The sequence below is a fragment of the Protopterus annectens genome, chromosome 8.part0, assembly GCF_019279795.1.
Source record: "Protopterus annectens isolate FY-2018-M chromosome 8.part0, PAN1.0, whole genome shotgun sequence".
NCBI lineage: Eukaryota > Metazoa > Chordata > Ceratodontiformes > Protopteridae > Protopterus > Protopterus annectens.
In genome coordinates, this window is record NC_056741.1 from 841,088,915 (window position 1) to 841,107,408 (window position 18,494).

Below are 18,494 nucleotides of genomic sequence, written 5' to 3' on the forward strand. Positions count from 1 at the left end.
GAGGTGTAAAATCCTGTCTGGAGTTAAGAATACTTTCATCTGCAAGGTGTCTAGCCGTGCCCCAATGAAGTCTAAAACTTGTTCTGGTTGCAACTGGGATTTCTGAATATTGACTGTAACCCCCAATAGATCTGCCAACCGAATGAAGTAGTCTCAGGCCAGACAAAGCAGACGTTTGCTGGGTGCAGCGAAGAGCCAGTTGTCCAGGTAAAGAAATACTGAATACCCTGAAGCCTCAGGTGAGCCGCTACAATTGTCATTACCTTGGTGAACAACCTGGGGGCTGTGATGAGACCGAAGGGTAGGGCTCTGAACTGAAAATGACTGGCTCCCACCCGGAAGCGCAGAAACCTCCTGGAGCTTCTGTGGATCTTGATGTGGTATTAAGCATCCTGGAGGTCTAATGAGCACATCCAGTCGCACTCTCAGAGATAAGGTAGAATGGACTGTAGGGTGACCATCTGGAATTTCAGTTTGGCTAAAGACAGGTTCAAAGTTGACAGGTCTATAATGGGCCTGAGGTCCCGCGTCTTTTTTGGCACTAAAAAGAACCTTGAGTAGATGCCTGATCTGGACTAGTCGGGGGGGAGGGGGGCCTGTTCGATGGCTCGTTTGAGAATCAGCTTTGAAACCTCGAGCTGCGGCCTCCCTGCGAGCGGGTGGAACATCCGGGAGGTGTTTTGGAACATTTGAAGGGGCAACAAATGGGATAGTGTAACCTCTGGATATAATCTGCAACACCCAGTGATCTGTCATAATGGACTCCCATGCTGCTGGGTGTAAGGATAATCTCCCCCCGAATGCCTCCAGAGTAGGACAGCCGGGCAACCCCTCAGGGCTGCTGACCGGGTCTATCAGGAAAAAGGTTCCCTAAACCCAAAATTCCTGGGACCCCCCCCTCTACCTCTGGGTTGGCTTCAATCCTATCCCCCCCTGCCTCTGGGGGAATAGCTGTCCTGAGAATCCCGGGAAAACTGAAACTTTTGGAACCACATCTTCTTTTGCCTCCGATTCCTAGAGAAGGACCGCTGAGGGTTAGAGAAACGGATCCCGACAGCAGACCAGTCTTCCCGTCCTTTTCACTCTGGACAAGTGTGTCACGTACTGTCTTCCCGAAAAGGGAAGAACCGTTGTAGGGAGGATTAATAAATGACGCCTTGAAAGGATCCGCAAACTGACACAACCTGAGCCAGGCATGACGCCCTCATGGCTATGCCTGTCCTGTCCGCCCTAGCTGCTCCTTCCGTGGCATGGGAAAGGAGCCGCATAGACATGTTTGAGAGTGACTTCAGAGTAGACATTTTCACTGAGAACAACTGTTTGTCTTGCGGCGACAGAGACTCTGGGCGCGACTCAGCGAATTCCGGTACAAGGTCTCGCTGAAGCCGGATCAAATGTGCCAAATAGTTCAGCACATGGATTGAAAAGGTTGCTGAGGAATAAACGCGCTTCCCAAACTTATCCACCGACTAGGGCTCCTTGTCGGGAGGGTGGACTGAGGAACTCTCCTGTGCTAGTTCCTTCTTGGTGGCTGCTGCGACCAATATAGTGTCAACTGGGGCTCCTTTTGACAAAGGTTGTCTCTCAGAAGGGGGAGATAAAATTTTGTCGGGGCATTTGGGGATGGGCACTATGGTGTCAGGCTCCTTCCATGCCCACGTGGTGATAAGGTCCACCAAGGGGTCCAGTGGCGGGGACACCCAGGAAGTAGACTGGCCTGTGCTAAAGGCCTCCAGGAACACTGACTCATCCCCAGAAGGTTTTGGGGCTGACCAACCTCCCCTCTGGCGGATGATCTCCATGATTTCTCTGAAGGAGACGACTTCGGGAGGTGACCTGGGGGAACTTTCTCCATCTAAGTCAGTGTCCGCAGTGAGGGACTAAGGAGAGTCCAAGTGCCTCATTTTGCACTTGCGTTTACGATGACCCTCTTCAGTGGGACTCTCAGAAGAGGACTCGTGAGCCGCAGGGGGTTCCTTGGGGAAATAACCTGGGGATCCTCTGGCATGGGCTGTCCTTGAGACAGGATAAAGGGAGTCATCGCCAAATCCAGAGGTGTCTGGGTGGAATCCGAGGGGATGGGCTGGGGTCTCAATCCCTGGGAGAGAACCCTCTCCACCACTTCGAAGGCCGAAGGAGAGGGTACCTCCTTGGCACCCAGCAAGGAAGAAGCCCTCCCTGGATCCGAAGCAGGGACCGGAGCTGAAGCAAGGGTAACCTGAGGTCCGAGGAAACGGGTCGGATACGAAAAAGGCAGAGCCAAAGAATCCATTCACTCGGGTCCGACTCCCTGTCCGCGGCTCCAAGAGTCACTCGGGTCTAAACTAGTTGGATCCGAGGAGCTCAAGGTAACAGCCAGAGTCGAGGTTGGGGGAGCCGTCGGCGCCGAGCTACCAGCTCCGAAAATTCTCAGATCCAAGAGCCCCGAAGCACGGATTGGGGAAGGAGAGATGGGGCGGAAAAAGGGCATGGAGGTCCACCCTCTGGAGGGAGAGAGGCCTGGCAAGACTCCCATCTGTATTTGGGTCTGAATGAATCTCAGCATCATCCAGTCCATGTCTAAGTCTGATAAGTTCAGAGTCTATCGCGAAGAAGCCACCGACTCAGATCTGGATGGTCTGCGCAGTGAGGGAAGCCTTGGATCCGAAGGTTCGAACGGCTCTGGTGAAAAACGAGGAGACCGGAGCCGTGGAGAAACTGGCCCCATGGACTTAGAAGGGGGACTAAGGAAGAGCTCCCTGTCCGGGGATCTCTTGCGAGGTCTATCTCTTTTCTTGTCCCTATCTCCTCCTTGTGCCTTTCTCTGTCCTTCTCTGTCAGCTACACTGACTGTAGCTTTTTCTTTGCTTGACCCAGCACCAGAAGAAGTGGGAGTTTGAGTCCCTGTCTGGGTGTGAGGTTGGGTACTAGGTACCAAGGCTGTGGCAGATTCTAGCATAGATGCAGGGAGAAGGCCTTTAGCTACCAATTTGGCCTTCCGATCCCGGAGGGCTCTAGGATTGAACCCAGTGCAGATTGCACACTGTGTCGATAAATGTGACACTCCCAAACAATAACACACAGAGTGTGACCATCAGCCGGGGACAGCTTATGGCCACATTCTGAGCATTTCTTAAATACAGATTTTGGCTAATCAGCCATGGTCCTGCACCAAACACCACTACCTAAAAAATCACCACACGCAAAACACACACAGGGGAAGGGCAGGCCTAAAAACTACTCTACAGAGTTTTACAATAAAGGTTTTTTTTTTTTTTTTTTTTTTTTTTAACTAACCGACGAACAAGCGATATACTAGTGTGGGAGGAAGGGAAACAATTAACTCCAGGCACACTAAAGACCAAGTATTAATAAACTTACTATCCCTGAGCTCAGAGCGAAGGAGACCACGATGCGCACTACTGGCGCAGCAAACGAGATCTGAGGCAAGGTAGGAGATGGTAGTGCATTATGGGTAGGGGAGGAGCTCGGAGCTTGGAGCAGATGCTACAACAAAAGTTGCCGGCTCGGATCCGATATGGATCCAAATACCCACAGGTTGCAGATAAAATGAAGTTAACTACTTCAGATTGGCTTTTTATACACACCACTTTTAACCCCTAAAACCTTCAAGTGATTTTCTTTTGAAAACGTGCTCCCTTGGTTTTCATCACTGTGCAGTTCCCATGCCTACTTATTTTTATGTATATTACTTCTCACTATTTTTCAGTAAATACTTCTCCTGTTTTCATCCTCCTATGGCTTCCACAAATGGGAGAAAATTACTTTGGTACAAGTGTTTATGTATACTAAAGACTACAGAGAAGCTTTGTACAAGTCACTGATAGGTGTACTCACAAACCTCAGACTCACAAGAAAACAGTCCTTGGGTCCAGTGTGGTTTGCAGATTAATACATTTTAAAATAAAATACACAAGATTCCTGAATGCTATCCCGCCATAAGATGGTCTTAATCAGCTCTACTAACTTATCCCAGCTATAGCCTAACAAAGTTTTTCCAAAGTCTTCAAATATTGACAATGATGTATCAGATTCATTGGTCAGTTCAAAGCAAGCAGTTAGGATCACACAATTCCTTCACATCTCACCTGCGCTAAAACCACCACCACCTACAAAATTATGACCACTACAAGTACCACTATCAAAACAAAGGGTTCATTACAAATGATGTATCAGATAATACCAGCAAAGAAATAGTAATGGTCACAGAGTGCTGGCATGACCATCAGTCAAAACACCATTCTTTGGACTAACACAGTGTAAAACTGCATCTAGAGAACATAACTGAACTGAAACAAACATTCACTAAAAGTACATCTGCTCGGTCTGGAATATTTTATTTACTGAATAAAATCACTTCACATGAGAAACCACTGATAAAGTCTTCAGCACAGTTTACAGAAGATTATAAAACCCAACAAAACTGATCTTTCACGCGCAGACAGTAAACAAGAGGAACAGAATACATCAGTAAGTTAATATAAATCTATTATAACAGTAAATAGTGACATACAATTACTCAGGCACACATTTCATATAAGTAACAAGGTAAAAAACATTTTGAGATTTATGAAGCTACACAAAAATTGAAACAATTTAATCGGTTAAGCTGTCATAACTTTTAAGATCACCACCTGCACAGTGGCTCAGTAGCCATAAACTTAAAAATATCTCTATAAAAGTACTAAACACTGGCAACTGTGGTTCATAAATTGAGCTTCTAAACAGCCACCTTAGAGTACAAGTTAAGAATATGGACATCACAGTAAATTATTGTGAGATGACATACTAACCACAACTGTGTCTATTAGTAAGGACAAAGTAGAACATTTTTATCTTCTAAAAACAAAACAATGAACTAGAAAGAGGGGTCCTAACTACACCAGTACTTAACAGTGCTCCCCTTGAGCAGTAAAGTCAGGACAAGTACTGAGTGCATACCTCTCAACTGTTCAGTTTTTGCAGAATGTCCAGATTTTTGCCTTATAGTTTTGGTCTGTCCCTCATAAAATTTGAGTTTTTCTAGCAAAGCAATGGTGAATTTCAACCACTAACTTATGACAGACATTTGAGTTTCAGATCCCCTATCCTTCAGAAAATGCATGCCAATACAGATCCATTTATTTTAGCAACTTTCTAAGTTTATAAGGACAATATTTATAATTTGTCCCTATTTATGAGCATTTGTCCCCACCTAATTGCTGGCTTTGTCCAGATTTCTTGAGGTTGAGAGGTATGACTGAGTGCAACACAGAGGAAATGAGAAATAATAAAAGCAAATGCATCTTGGGAAAAAAAAAATAAAATGAAATACTTACACATCCGGAGAGCTTGTGAAATCTTCTCTAATCTAAAAAGGCAGAAAATATATTTATTACTATAATGTACAGGTTAATTAAAAGATAATTTTTATCAAGTCTGGTCTTCATGGCACATGGTTAACACATGTTGATGCTAGTGACTTGGGTGCCACAGAGACAGCCAAGTGGAGGAAGGAACTAAGCACAGCATGTTTAATTTTTCTCTGGTGGGATGGGGACACTTTCACAAGTCACATGGTAGAAGCAGCTCCAGTGTACACCGGAGAACTGCTACACTGCAAGGATCTGTACACTGACAGTAATCTCGTACAGGAATGTACAAATGTGTATGTGAACATAATAAATTAGTAGATGTTTGAATGATCACTGCTGAGTAGCCTTACTTATATGGCGTGTAGCCTGCTAAGGATGACTACCAGCCAGCTACCAAAGTTTTGGGGCACCTTCCACAATCACAAACTGTTAGCTCAAATTGAGGTGACTAAAAAGACAGGTTTGGGCTCCAAGCCCTTCAGAACTTTTATGTCTAAACAGAGGACGACGATAAAGCCATGACAACGGCAATGCTAGGAAATAAAACAAAGATCCCCATGCTGGTGAACAAAAACAAAAACATGGGGTGGAGGGAGGGAGTGGATACTGCAGCAGCGATCATTCAAACATCTACAATGATGGTATAGTCACTTAACACAATTGTTCTATGCTCAACATTAGGATCACTGTGTCAACAACCTTAGGTATATGAGTAGATTATGATAGCTTAGACTGACTGCAAGAAGAAAGGATTAGGGTCCTAGAGAATGATCCCAGCAGAGCTTGTCCTAGAACTGTAAAAGTATGCAACTACCACCGAGCTGCTGCTTCTACAGCTCTTCTACAATCCAACCCTTCCCAAAAGCCACAAAATAAGCTTTGACTCTACCTGGAACTGCCCTATTATTGGGGGGGGGGGGTATTAACAAAAAATAACTGCAACAGAACCATTTTGTTTTGACATAGGCTCCTCTTTATCTTACCCTCACAAGAAATGAGCCAAATGATCAGAATTCCTGAAATATTTTGTTCTGTCAAGATAGTAACAAATCTTTAGAAAAGTGTAGGAACAAATTACATAGGAAAAACGGGAATTGTAGGAACGATACATACAAAGGAGGAATGAGGCCTAAAAGGCAGCAGGACATAAATGAGCTAAGTAATGTCTGAGTGCCAAAGAATGGGTAGATTATAAGTGATGTAAAATGTTTACAACTGGGAGTGTCAGTACGGTTTGTGATGTAAAATGCTTGCAACTAGGATGGTCTCAGTGCTGTTTGTTCTTCATTTATATAAACATATGATTGCCTATGTAGTGTTTCTTGTTAAAAAAAAAAAAAAAAAAAAAAAAAAAAAAGCAAAAATTGAATAATTTATGCAATATTGCTTAGGTTATATGATATATATCAATATATTTAAAATATAATGTTTATGTTAACACGGTTTAATTACTTTTATACGAATGTATATTTGCCTATATCATAAGTGATAATTCAACAAAGGTGTTTGGAAAAAAAAATAAAAAGAGTTGTCTGGACATCCAAAGTATGGAATAATCTTTCTTCCTCATTTTTACGTTCTGGAAAGAAAACAGGGAGAGGGACAGTTTGGTTAAGGTAAACTCATATGCCCCTTTAAACATAAATGGAGGATTAGTTAAGGAAACCTTATCCGAGTGAAGATTAAATAAAGTTGACCCAACTATAAAAGAGCTTGTAACACAGATGCTCTTCTTGCAGAGGTCAGAGCATTTAGTGAAATGTTTACTATGTTAAGAACCTCAAGTCAGCCTGACGAGTTGGTTCAAAGGGAGCAAGTGTTAGTTAAACTTTTTTCTAATCTAAGATCAAGTATGACTCAATCATAATCCATGTGGGTGTAATGACCTCAGATGTACCTCCCTAGACAATATGAAGAGAGACATCATGGAGCTCTCGGAATGTGTGTCCCAGGCTGGTATGAGCCTAGCATTGAGCAGTATTTTACCTTCACCAAGGATGATACCACAATATGAACAAAAGAGGACTGATTTTTAATAATTGGCTTAGATTCTGGTGTCATTCTAAGGGGTTGCAATATTTGTCAGCATGGAAGGAGATGGTCAACAGACCACGCTGCTTTGCCAGGGATGGTCTGCATCTCTCCTCTCTAGGCTTTCGAATATTAGCTAAAACATTGTATTTCCCATAGTGCCTTTTTTAATCAATGCCACACTGAAAGTACTTCTGACATAGCAAATCGAAAACAAGAAAATCTAAAGGTATTACTGCTCAGTGCTAGGAGTCTAAACAAAAAAATTCACTCCCTAGAAACTCTCTTCACCGTAGAGAATGCTCACGTCTATGCAGTCACTGAGACAAGGTTTAAAGCCACGGACAGCACACAATGTAAAGTTATAATGCCTTCCACACATTTAGACCAGCTACTACACAGACAGAGGTTAAAGGTGGAGGTGTCTCGATTTACGTCAAAAATAAATATGCTGCAAGGCTGGTCAAACAGGACATTGCACTTGAGCTACTCCATATTCAAATCACCATAGGCAAAATCCAATATCACTTCCTTGCAAGCTATAGGCTCCCCTCTGTGACCCAGGAAACCCATACCATGCATTTAAACTTACTGGAAACACTCACCACCCAACCCAATACTATATATTCATTGGGGGGGGGGGTGACTAATTACCCCACTATTAACTGGAAATTCTATACAGCACCAAACGTACAGGCACAGAGATTCCTGGATTTTGTAAACACAAAACTCCCAGGACAAGATTGTCAATACACCGACCAGGGGTGCAACCATACTGGATCTGGTCCTCACTAATATGGTAGTGTGCTGCACAGTCCCTAGTGTAATGTTTTCCCTGTTAAGGTCAGACCACAAAATGGTCTCCTTTAAAGCAAAAATAAAACCTGGACCCCGGCTAACCATGGAATATTCAGTAACTACTCTAAGGCTAACTTCCTGCTACTAAGTGATAACGTGGCAAAATTTCAAGCCCCCATAAACCCTGAGAACACTGCTGCCTGTGCAGAAAGGTTCACAGAAACCCTATACAAGCATGTTAATAGCTGTACAGAGGCAGCTGTATCCACCAGGAAGAATTACAGAACTAACTAAAAAAACAAGGCACCCTTGTGGAATCACAAAATCAATAGGCTGTAACAGAAGGAAGAAAATCATGGAAAAATTAGAAGGTGCAGCACCCAAGCAGGATACAAGCAACCTCAAACTAAATAAACAACTCAGAGAAGAAACAAAGTTTAACAAAGCCAAATTTAGAGAAATTTAGCCTCTCAGGCCAAGGACAACCACAAGGCATTTTTTAGCTATGTACTCAACCTCAAAGGCAATACACAATTGTGTGTGTGGGGGGGGGGCTCATTGTAAATGGAGCTACCCACAGTGAGCCAGAGGAAACAACAAATCTACTGACCGAAAAATTCAGCTCCAACTTTACACCTCTCCTCCCCTCAAGCTCCCCACAGGAAATACCGCCAAATATAACTCCCCCTGCTATCACAAGAGAACAGGCCCTTAATGCTCACTCTAAGGCCAAGAGCACTGCATCAATGCTAATATCCTAGGATGCCTTTTAAATAGCATGAAACATGACCTATCAGGCACTCTGGAATTGCTATTTAACTGTACCCTCTGAACAGGCTTCATGCCTCATGAATGCAGAACAGCAACAGTCATCCCAATGCACAAAGGTGGGCCATCTACAGACCCTGGAAACTACAGACCTGCAAGTCTCACTAGTCTTATATGCAAAGCTATGGAAATGATCAACAACAACATAGCAAACCTCCAGACACTGGACACAACCCAATTTGGTTTAGTCAAATTTGAGAAAGTAACCAAAGCAATGTTTAAGGGCTAAGTGGTTCACACTACCTACTTTGACCTGGTTAATGCACTTGACACAATACCTCACTCAGGCACTGTTGACAAACTCAGCAGGTTAGGTACAAACCCATGTGTCACCCGATGGATAGCCAACTGGCTTACAGACAGGACCCATGAAGTTAGAAGTGGGGAGAGAGACCAGTCACAAGTGGAGTCTCTCAGGGATAGGTCCTTGGACTGCTCCTTTTTGGCATTTACTTCTCTGACATCAAGGCCAATGTCTATGATCTCTGGCTGACTAAATTTGCAAATGACTGCACATTAGAAGCAGTCACAGAATCCCACAACTATACAAATGTTCTCCAGGAAGGGCTGACACAGAAACAACTGGTGTCAGAACCATGGACTAAAACTAAATGCCAAGAAATGCATAACAGTATCCTTAGTTAACAAGGGTGGATGACTTCACGATCATATTGACAACACACCCCTTAGAGTTGACCCTGTAGTCAGGGACTGAGACGCACAAAATCAGTAATCTAGCCTTTGATCATCATGTGTCTACAGTAGTGAGGAAATCATATTATGTTGCGCAACTTATAAGCAAAGGTATGGCATCTAGGTCCAAGAAAGTCATTGTTCCACTGTATTCGGCATTCATCAGACCCATCACAGAGTACAATACCCCCCTTTTAACCAAGCATATAAGTAACACATTCTATGCAGACTGCCTAATGGCCCTATCCCTGTATTTTGTCTCCTACAGGCTGAGGGGAGATCAATGCCTGGGATACAGGGCATTCATTGTCAGACCCCACTCTGATGGACCTTCTGCATATCCACAAAACAAACAGCACCAGAATTACCCGTTCTAAAGACTTAAACCTTGCCTGTGATATATATAGGACCTACTGGACAGATAGATATGTATCCCAAAGACTACCCCGTCTCTGGAACAAGCTCCTCATCGATGTGAAGCAGAGTTCCTCCCTAAAAAATGCATAAAAAAAGTCTAACTTGGACAAATGGATGGAGAACAGGAAATTCATCCCTGGTTTGACACCTATCTCTTTAATGGACACAGGCAACCTGTAAATGGCTCATCTCCCAAGCCCCTGTTTACACTTACCAAGGGTACCAGAACTTGTCAGAGATTTAGATGTATGACTAGGCTTAAAAAGGCCCTTGCGGTCGTTAGCTTAGTGAATACCTATGAACCTATTGACTTTGTCAACATTTTTAATGTATTCATTAATCTTTGGAGGCTTTTAGAGATTACTATAATGTTTTCTGTAGTTACTAGTATTCTGTTATTTAAAATTAATTTATATATTTTGTTTAAAAGCCTTGAGTAAGTCTGTGATAGTTTTCCCATTTCCACACATTACTTTTGTTGTATTTAGAGCCTCTAATTTAAACCAGTTCACTGCTCCTGTTAGCAATGAATTCTACTAAATGAATATTTATGAGAGTTCCAAACCACAGTGTCATTTACTTATCCATTATTGTTAAACTAAAGGTAACCCTTTTTACTTTGCTGAACCATTCTTTAAATTATTTATGACTTACCGTATCTGAAGGAACTATCTTTAATTTTGACCGGATATGAAGGAATTATGCTAACTGCTGTCAATCTGTTCATAACAGAGTTAATTTAAAAGCAAGAGCACTACAAGCTTTGATAGTAGTAACAACATCCCATTAGCAAAGCAACATGTTTCAGCACATGCTTTCAGAGCCAGTGTCTATGATACTGCATGTCATCATCCTCTGCATCACAGATGTGTCTATCAGCGGCTGACATGTATCGTGGCCAGGACATTGTTGACCACTACCACATAGAAGCATCATACAAGAGTCGGAAGTCATGTGCCTCCTACACAAGGAATCATGGGGGATAGATGGACTGCCCATCTTAGTGGACACAACGGTTTGGGTAGCACTAACCATCTTTGTTACACAGACCTTTCAGAGTCCCACCAGAATCATGTTAACAATTTTGCATGAGCTGGCTTGGCAAATCCTACATCAGTGGCTGCTGCAACATGTAGAGGAACATAATGCTTCCAGAGACAGCAGAGGAGAGAACCACTATTATGCAGGTATTGCAAGAGACAGCCTGTTTCCCTGAGGTCCTGGGCAGCCACTGACTGCAACCACACTGCCATCAACAACCCAGTAAAATGTTCTGCACTATCTCACATTTTGCCCAGAAGTGACTGGAGGGACTTTCACTGCATCAATAGAAAGGTGGTACGCATTGCACGGGTATTATATATACTATGTCTGTGGGCCATTCAGGCAGTTTCCAAAACTCCCACATACAGCATGTGGAACATCTACCAGTATTTTGTTCAAAGTGAATTCCCACAGGGTCAGCTAATTGATAGATAGATAGATAGACTGCCAGCCACAGAGTCCTGAATATGCTGCTTCCACGAACGTAGGCAGCAGGCCATTCATACCAGTGCCCATTGTTGTGCACTGCAGGTGATAAAGGATATGCCTTGGAACTGTGAGTGATGCCACATCCAAACCACCCAAACTAGGACAGAGATAGCATACAACATTGACAAGTAGGAGACATGAGGCATTATCAAGTGTGTGCATGCACTCAAAAGGCAAGTTTCTACTGTGCTGGTTCATCTGATAATGCAAGGCAGTACACATCTGAAACCTGCAGCAAAATGTTCTGCTCTATGTTACACAATAAAATAGTACATAAGCAAATACAACCCGAGAACAATGTAGCACTATCTGTCAAACCTGTGACAGCATCAGGGTAGTTAGGCAAGGAGTTATCAGAGGAACTAAGTGTAGCAGTACTCTATGCGAGGAAGAGGCATAACAGTATAACAGAAAAAATACATTAACAAATTGAGGTTATGAACTGTAGCCCACTGACTGGGTACACTGACCATAAAAACACTACCTTACTCAGAAACGTAAGATGGGTGCGCACAGCAAAGACATTAGTAGTACAGGTGGAGTGGGGCAGAGTGACAGGTGACAACCACAATCACAGTATCATAGGTGTAAGGATTGCAGATGCAGTAGCCACTAAGCATGGGTAAGCAGGTTCATATCCTCCGGTGCTGCGGTGCAACTTCCATGTTGTGAATGCTAGCCAATTGTACCATGTTGCTGTGGGATATTAGAGCTGGATATGTCCTGATATCACTTTGGGATCCGTGACACGAACCCTGCAGATTCCCCCATCTGAGGGGGAAAAGTACAATTGTGTACACTTACCATAAATGTAGATGTTTGAGTGCGTTCACTGTTGCAGTCATCATATTTGGGTTATCTGCTTGCAGTAGCCCTCAGTCGGCCTGATTATCAAAGTCTTTGGTACTGCGTCGGTTGCTGACGCATCTTCCATGACGTCAGGTAGTCAGGGATATAAAACTTGAAGCCGATGCCATTACATCAGTTATTCTTGCCCCAGATGTCAGGTGCCCCCATAATGGGAAGCAATTATATACAAGGTTACACCTCCAACAAAAAAGCAAATACACCAAAAAGCTTCAAGCATAGTAAACAAGAATAGAAGTATAGTCAATAGAAGTCAGGGGGCTGGAGGGAGAGTAACCAAGACTGCAACAGTGAAAACACTCGAACATCTACATTTATGGTAAGTGTACACAACTGTACTATATTCTTCATGTTTCACTGTTGCAGTCATCACATTTGGGTAGATTCCCAAAGCTAATGATGGGAGGAGGTAATTAGAAAGCATTAGGACCAGCTATAAGGCCCTGCAAGACTGCAGTGGCAAATCCAGCTCTGGATTTAGAAAAACATTGGCCAGTGGTAATGCTTGGTGAAGGTATGTACAGAACTTCAGGTAGCAGCTTCTAGGATATCCCTGGTAGGGACACCTCTGAGAAAGGCTGTAGAGGGTAGATGCAGCCCTGATTGAATGTGGTCTTATCCCCTGTGGGGTAAGTTTTCCATGATGCTTATAGCAGAAATGAATGCAATGGCCTATCCACTTAGAAATGGTTTGCTTTGAAATGCCCTTCCCATCTGCCCCTGCAGCAAATGCAACCAGCAGCTGTGCAGATTTCCTGAGAGGCTTAGTCCTATCCAAGCAAAATCTAAGTTGTCTGTGCACATCCAAGGAGTGCAGTATTCGTTCCCCTTTGTTCTGTGGATTAGAAAAAGAAGGATGGTAAATGAATGGACTGATTAAGGGCCACACTGGATACCACCTTGGGCATGAAGGAGGAATTGGTCCTAAGGGACACCATGTCAGCATGAAAGATGATGAAAGGCTCCACTGCCATGCGGGCCTGTAATTCAGACACCCTTCTTGCTGAAGTGATGGCTAGAAGGAAGACTGTTTTCCAGGAAAGGAATTTCAACTCTGCATTTGCAGCTGGCTCAAAGGGAGGCAGAGTAAGCTTTTTCAGTACAAAGTTAAGGTCCCAGGCTGGAGTAGGGGCTCACCTGGGTGGTCTATACTTTTTGGCCCCTCTGAGGGATTGCTTCAGCAGTGGATGAGAGAAAATTGTATTGTAATGAGCTGAAATGGCTGAGGCATGAATTTTGGAGGAGGAAAAGGAAAGGCCCTTGTGAAGCATTTCAGTTAAGTATTGAAGAATATTGGGTAAATTGGACGCTGCTGTGCCCATCCCCTGAGTCTGGCTCCAGGAACAGAATATTTTCCATTTTTCAGCATAGGATTTTCTAGTACTAGGCCTCCTTGCCTCCAGAATGACATCCATCACTTGCTTACTGAGGGATGGTAAAGGAGAGATTAGGTAATTAGCCAGGCTGCCAGGTTCAGGGTTTGAAGTTGTGGGTGCAGGATCTGGCCCTCCTGCTGGGACAGCAGGGAAGGGGTCTGAGGCAGGTGCCATGGTGCCAACAGTGACACTGCACAAGAAGGAGTACCAGATTGGCGTGGACAGTCTGGTGCAATCAGTATTGTCCTTGGTTTGTCCTGTTTGCTCTTTAGTATTCCCTTGGAGAGGAGAGGCAGAGGGGGAAAGGCATAAACTGATAGGTTTTTCCAGGTGAAGGACAGGGCATCCACTTTCCAAGCTTGTTTGTGGGGAGTCCTTGTGCAGAATTTGTCCAATTGGTAGTTCTGGGGGGAGGCAAGCAGATTTATCTCTGGGCATTTCTTTTTGAGTGATATGCAAGTGCATCTGATTTGGGTTCCATTTGCCTTGAAGGCACTGCCCTGCCAAGTGAGTCCCCCATGCATAGTCTGATGCATCTGTTGTTAGGGTTTGGGTGGCAGGGGGTAGAGTGAATGGTAGTCCCTTGTTTTGGTGGCAGGCCTCTGCCCACCAAAGGAACTATCTGTAGACAAGGTATGATAGGAATCATTGATTCTAGATCCTGAGAATGTTGACACCATAGGCTTTTTAGATACCACTGTAGTTTCGTCATATGGAATTAGTAGAATGCAAGAGGCCATGAACCCCAGGGCTTGCAATATTTTCCTTGCGGATAGCCAGTTTGAAGTAGACTGTCAATTGCATTTGTTTCTCTGGCGTGAGGTTGGCTATCTGGAAGTTGTATTCAAGCTTGCTCCCAGGAATACAATTTGTTGGCAGGGTACAAGATGTGATTTCTTTTCATTTATGGTGTACCCCAGAGACTTTAGCAATTTCTTTACAAATGCCATATGATTTAATAGTATGTGCTGGCTTTCTGCCTGAATTAGACAATTGTCCAGGTATGGGTATATTTGAATATTTCTTTGCCTGCAAAATGCAATGACTGGAGCTGGGCACTTTGTGAACACCCTGGGCACAGTAGATAAGCCAAAGGGCAGTGCAGTGAACTGAAAGTGCATGTAGCCTGCTCTGAAGCGTAGGGATCTTCTGCAAGATTCCCTTATTGGGATGTGCAGGTAGGCTTCTTTTAAATCCAGTGTTGCCAACCAGGCATCTTTGCCTAGCATGGGAAATAGCTGATGAAGATTTAGCATCTTGAATTTTGGGATTACCAAAAAAAGTGTTTAGGATAGATAGGTCCAGGATGGGATGCCAGGAATTGTCTTTTCTGGGTACCAGGAAAAGTCTTGCATAGAAACCTTGTTCCCATTGTTGGGACAGGTTGAATAACCCTGATGCTTAAGAGAGAGAGAACTTGCTTTTGAGCCTCTGCCCACTGATTTGGAGGTAGGTCAGGCCAACCGTTTGGGGTTGGTAAGGAGTGGAAGTGGAATCTGTATCCTTGGGTAACTATATTTAAAACCCATTTGTCTTGGGCAACGAGTTCCCAATTTTTTGCATGCAGGGAAATTTTTCCCCCCTAAAGGAACAGTCAGTTGAGCAGGGCTTGGAAGGTTTAAAGTTAAGTCATTGAGACAGTTTACCATAGGGTGGAGTCTTTCTACTCCCTGCTTTGGAAGTGGGAGCCCCCCCACTGCTTAGGCCTGTGAGTACCTTGGGACTGAAGCCTGGGTGTTCTGCTGGTTCTGGGTTTGGACTGAAGGCGTGGAAGAGGCAGGAAAGAACCAATTCTTAGAGGGCCAATGCCTACTAAATCTGGGAGGCTGTACTTGTAGGAAATCTTTAACAGTTTGCATAGATTTAGCTTTTTCCTCCATCTCTTTAAGTACTACTTCTGCTTTGTTGCCAAACAGATGGGTCTTGGTTTAAGGGAGCATCCAGTAATTTAGCTTTAACATGATCTGGCAAAGACTGCTCCTTAAGCCAAGCATGCCTTCTAAGTACAGACCTAGTGACAGCAGCTCTGCAAGATGCCTCTAATGAATCAAAACCACATTGCAAAGCATGTTTTCCAACTTGTTCAGCAGAATGCATTAAATCCTGTAAATCTTTATTTTCAGCACAGTCAGGAATCCACATAATTTTCTGTTTAAGCAGTTCAATAATATGCTGCTGATACTTTAACATATGAAACTGGCAGTTTAAGGCCCTAACGGCCAAGGTTGCAGAAGTGTATACCTTCTTACCCCAGCTATCCAGCGCCCTGGAATCTCTATCAGAAGGGGTAGGATTTTTGGAAGTAGTAGCCTTAATGCCCTTGGGTCCCTGTGAAATGGTCTCAGGATCTGCAGTAGGAATTTTAAAGAGGGACTTGTGAGAGTCAGGTACCCTGTAATACCTATCAGGTTTTCTGGGAGCAGGAGGTAGAGAGTCAGGGGCCAGGCTAGATTCTGAGAAGGCATCATCTAAAATGTCCAGTACAGATGGGATAGCTAAAGGCCTGTGTTGAGGCAGGAGTAAGAATTCCCTAAGCCTTTTTTATGGACTTAGAGTAATCCTGGCTTTCCCAGCGAAAATGCTCCCTAAGAGTATGCAAGGTTTCACCAAAACAGAAATCTTCTGGAGGGTAAAAAGCAGAGGGAATGGAATCCTCTGCATCAGAATCCTCATAGATAGATAAGGGCAAATCCTGGTCATCACAGAAACCAGAAATTTCATAATCCTGATTAGAAAAATCAGAAGGAAGGAAAATCAGTCCTAGGCTATTAGAGAGGGAAGGGTGGCTTCCCCTGATTAGAGTAATACGGTCGTCAGCCATTCTTATCATTTGCTTTTTTAGGCATAGGGGCCTGACCATGCATTCTGGGCATCGGTTTTCTAGGCATGGATCGAGTTTTAGGCCTTGAAGAAGAAGATGGTGTTGGTTTAATATGCAAATCAGTAGGCCTAAATACACCCTCAGAAGCTTCAGACCCATCCAAGGTAGAGACATCCTCAGGTTCCACAGTCGAAGAAGCATCTCGCGGCATACCGGACTCGGAATAGGTCTCAGTAGAGGCCTGCGAATCTGATGTAGCGGGTATCAGGTGCTGCAAAGGCACCTCACTGAGTACCGGCGAACTGGCGACTAGCTTAGGAGAAGCGTCATCGGCAGCTTTGGACCTATGCGGTCTGTCTTTAACTTTGCATTTTTTTCGGAATGTCGGTAGCCGGGTGGCTTACCGAAGCCATTTTTGGATAATTGAACTGAGTACCAAAATATTTAGATGCTTAAATGAACAGACGACGAATAGTATGTGGTTTGAATAAGGCACAAAACCGACAGCGAGGTATGTTGTGGTCTGGACCTAAGCAAGGAATGCAGTACGAATGAAAATCTTTATGAGGTATTTGTTTTCCACAAGAAATACAATTGTTAACTTTTACTGACATTGGTTTAGAGCAAGAAAAAGGTTCCCCAACAGGGTAATTAGATTAGCTGACAACACCAGATCTGAAACTCGAAAATGAAAATTTCAGGAGTCGGCTGACCAGCACTTGCAAACTCCTCCTGCTTCGGGCACCGAATGGCAAGAAAGACTGATGTAAGGACGCCAGCTGCATGCTTTATACCCCTGACTACCTGACGTCATGGAAGATGAGACAGCAACCGACGCAGGACCAAAGACTTTGATAATCAGGCTGACTGAGGGCTACTGCAAGCAGATAACCCAAATGTGATGACTAACAGTGAAACATGAAGAACATCGGACAGTATTTATCACCTCAAGAATGGGCACTACTAGATATTATACTCAGTAGGCTGACAGTAATGACGTGGCAGTGTGAAACTGTGGAACTCACAAGTAGCTGTCCCAGTAAGGCATCCCTGTAGTGTAGCCAGATGAGTGTCAGGTACAGCAATACAAGTGCCCATCTAGGAGTCAGGCAGCCACACTCAGAAGTGACAGTGATGCAGGCTCCAGAAGTGTGTGCGCCACTTGGGAAAGCCGGCCCTGTGACTATGCACCATACATTAAGACCTGTGCATAACCATGCTGGGCATTTGTCAGTGTCCTCAAGGATGTACAAATAAATGCTAAATATGTCACCACTACCCTTTGCATATGCCTCATCAATATGCATATCATATAGGCAAATCTTTAGTCCCTGACCAGTTTCACTTCCTTACAAAGACAATGTAGCACACTCAATCTGTGCCATGTTAAGCATAGCAGTTGGATTACTGGACTGCACATTCATGACATGCTAAATATGGCACCCAGGTCAGGAAATGACTTGTATATTCATGATGGCAATGGTTATCTACATGTGTCTACCCTATGGTGGGTCTTCACACCTAACAGGCGGCAAGGTTCGCAGATGCTATCTGTGGTGGAAACTCTTACACTGCTGGGGGGAGCAACCATGAACGGGACACCTAACATTCAGCGTGATGCTGGAAGTTCAGTGTGCTCCTCTACCATCACTTCACACGTGCATGCCCTCCAATGTTAGCACTGCTGATAGTGCCACTGTGTCAGACTGTGCCATGCACATGGCGCCAACAGTGTCAACCTCTAGTGACCTGTTGACATCAGGCATGTGTTGACCT

At 44.0% G+C, this 18,494-nt stretch overlaps 1 protein-coding gene across 3 annotated transcripts in view; it reads right to left on the reverse strand.

Annotated features, from left to right (window-relative positions):
• The window catches only part of EMD (emerin), a 1,082,425-nt gene that overhangs the window by 523,543 nt on the left and 540,388 nt on the right, over nt 1–18,494 (reverse strand). For all 3 annotated transcript variants that reach the window (XM_044080328.1, XM_044080330.1, XM_044080331.1), the window contains exon 5: nt 5,319–5,350. In XM_044080328.1, the coding sequence (XP_043936263.1) occupies nt 5,319–5,350 (32 nt within the window). The remainder of the gene's footprint in view (nt 1–5,318; nt 5,351–18,494) is intronic.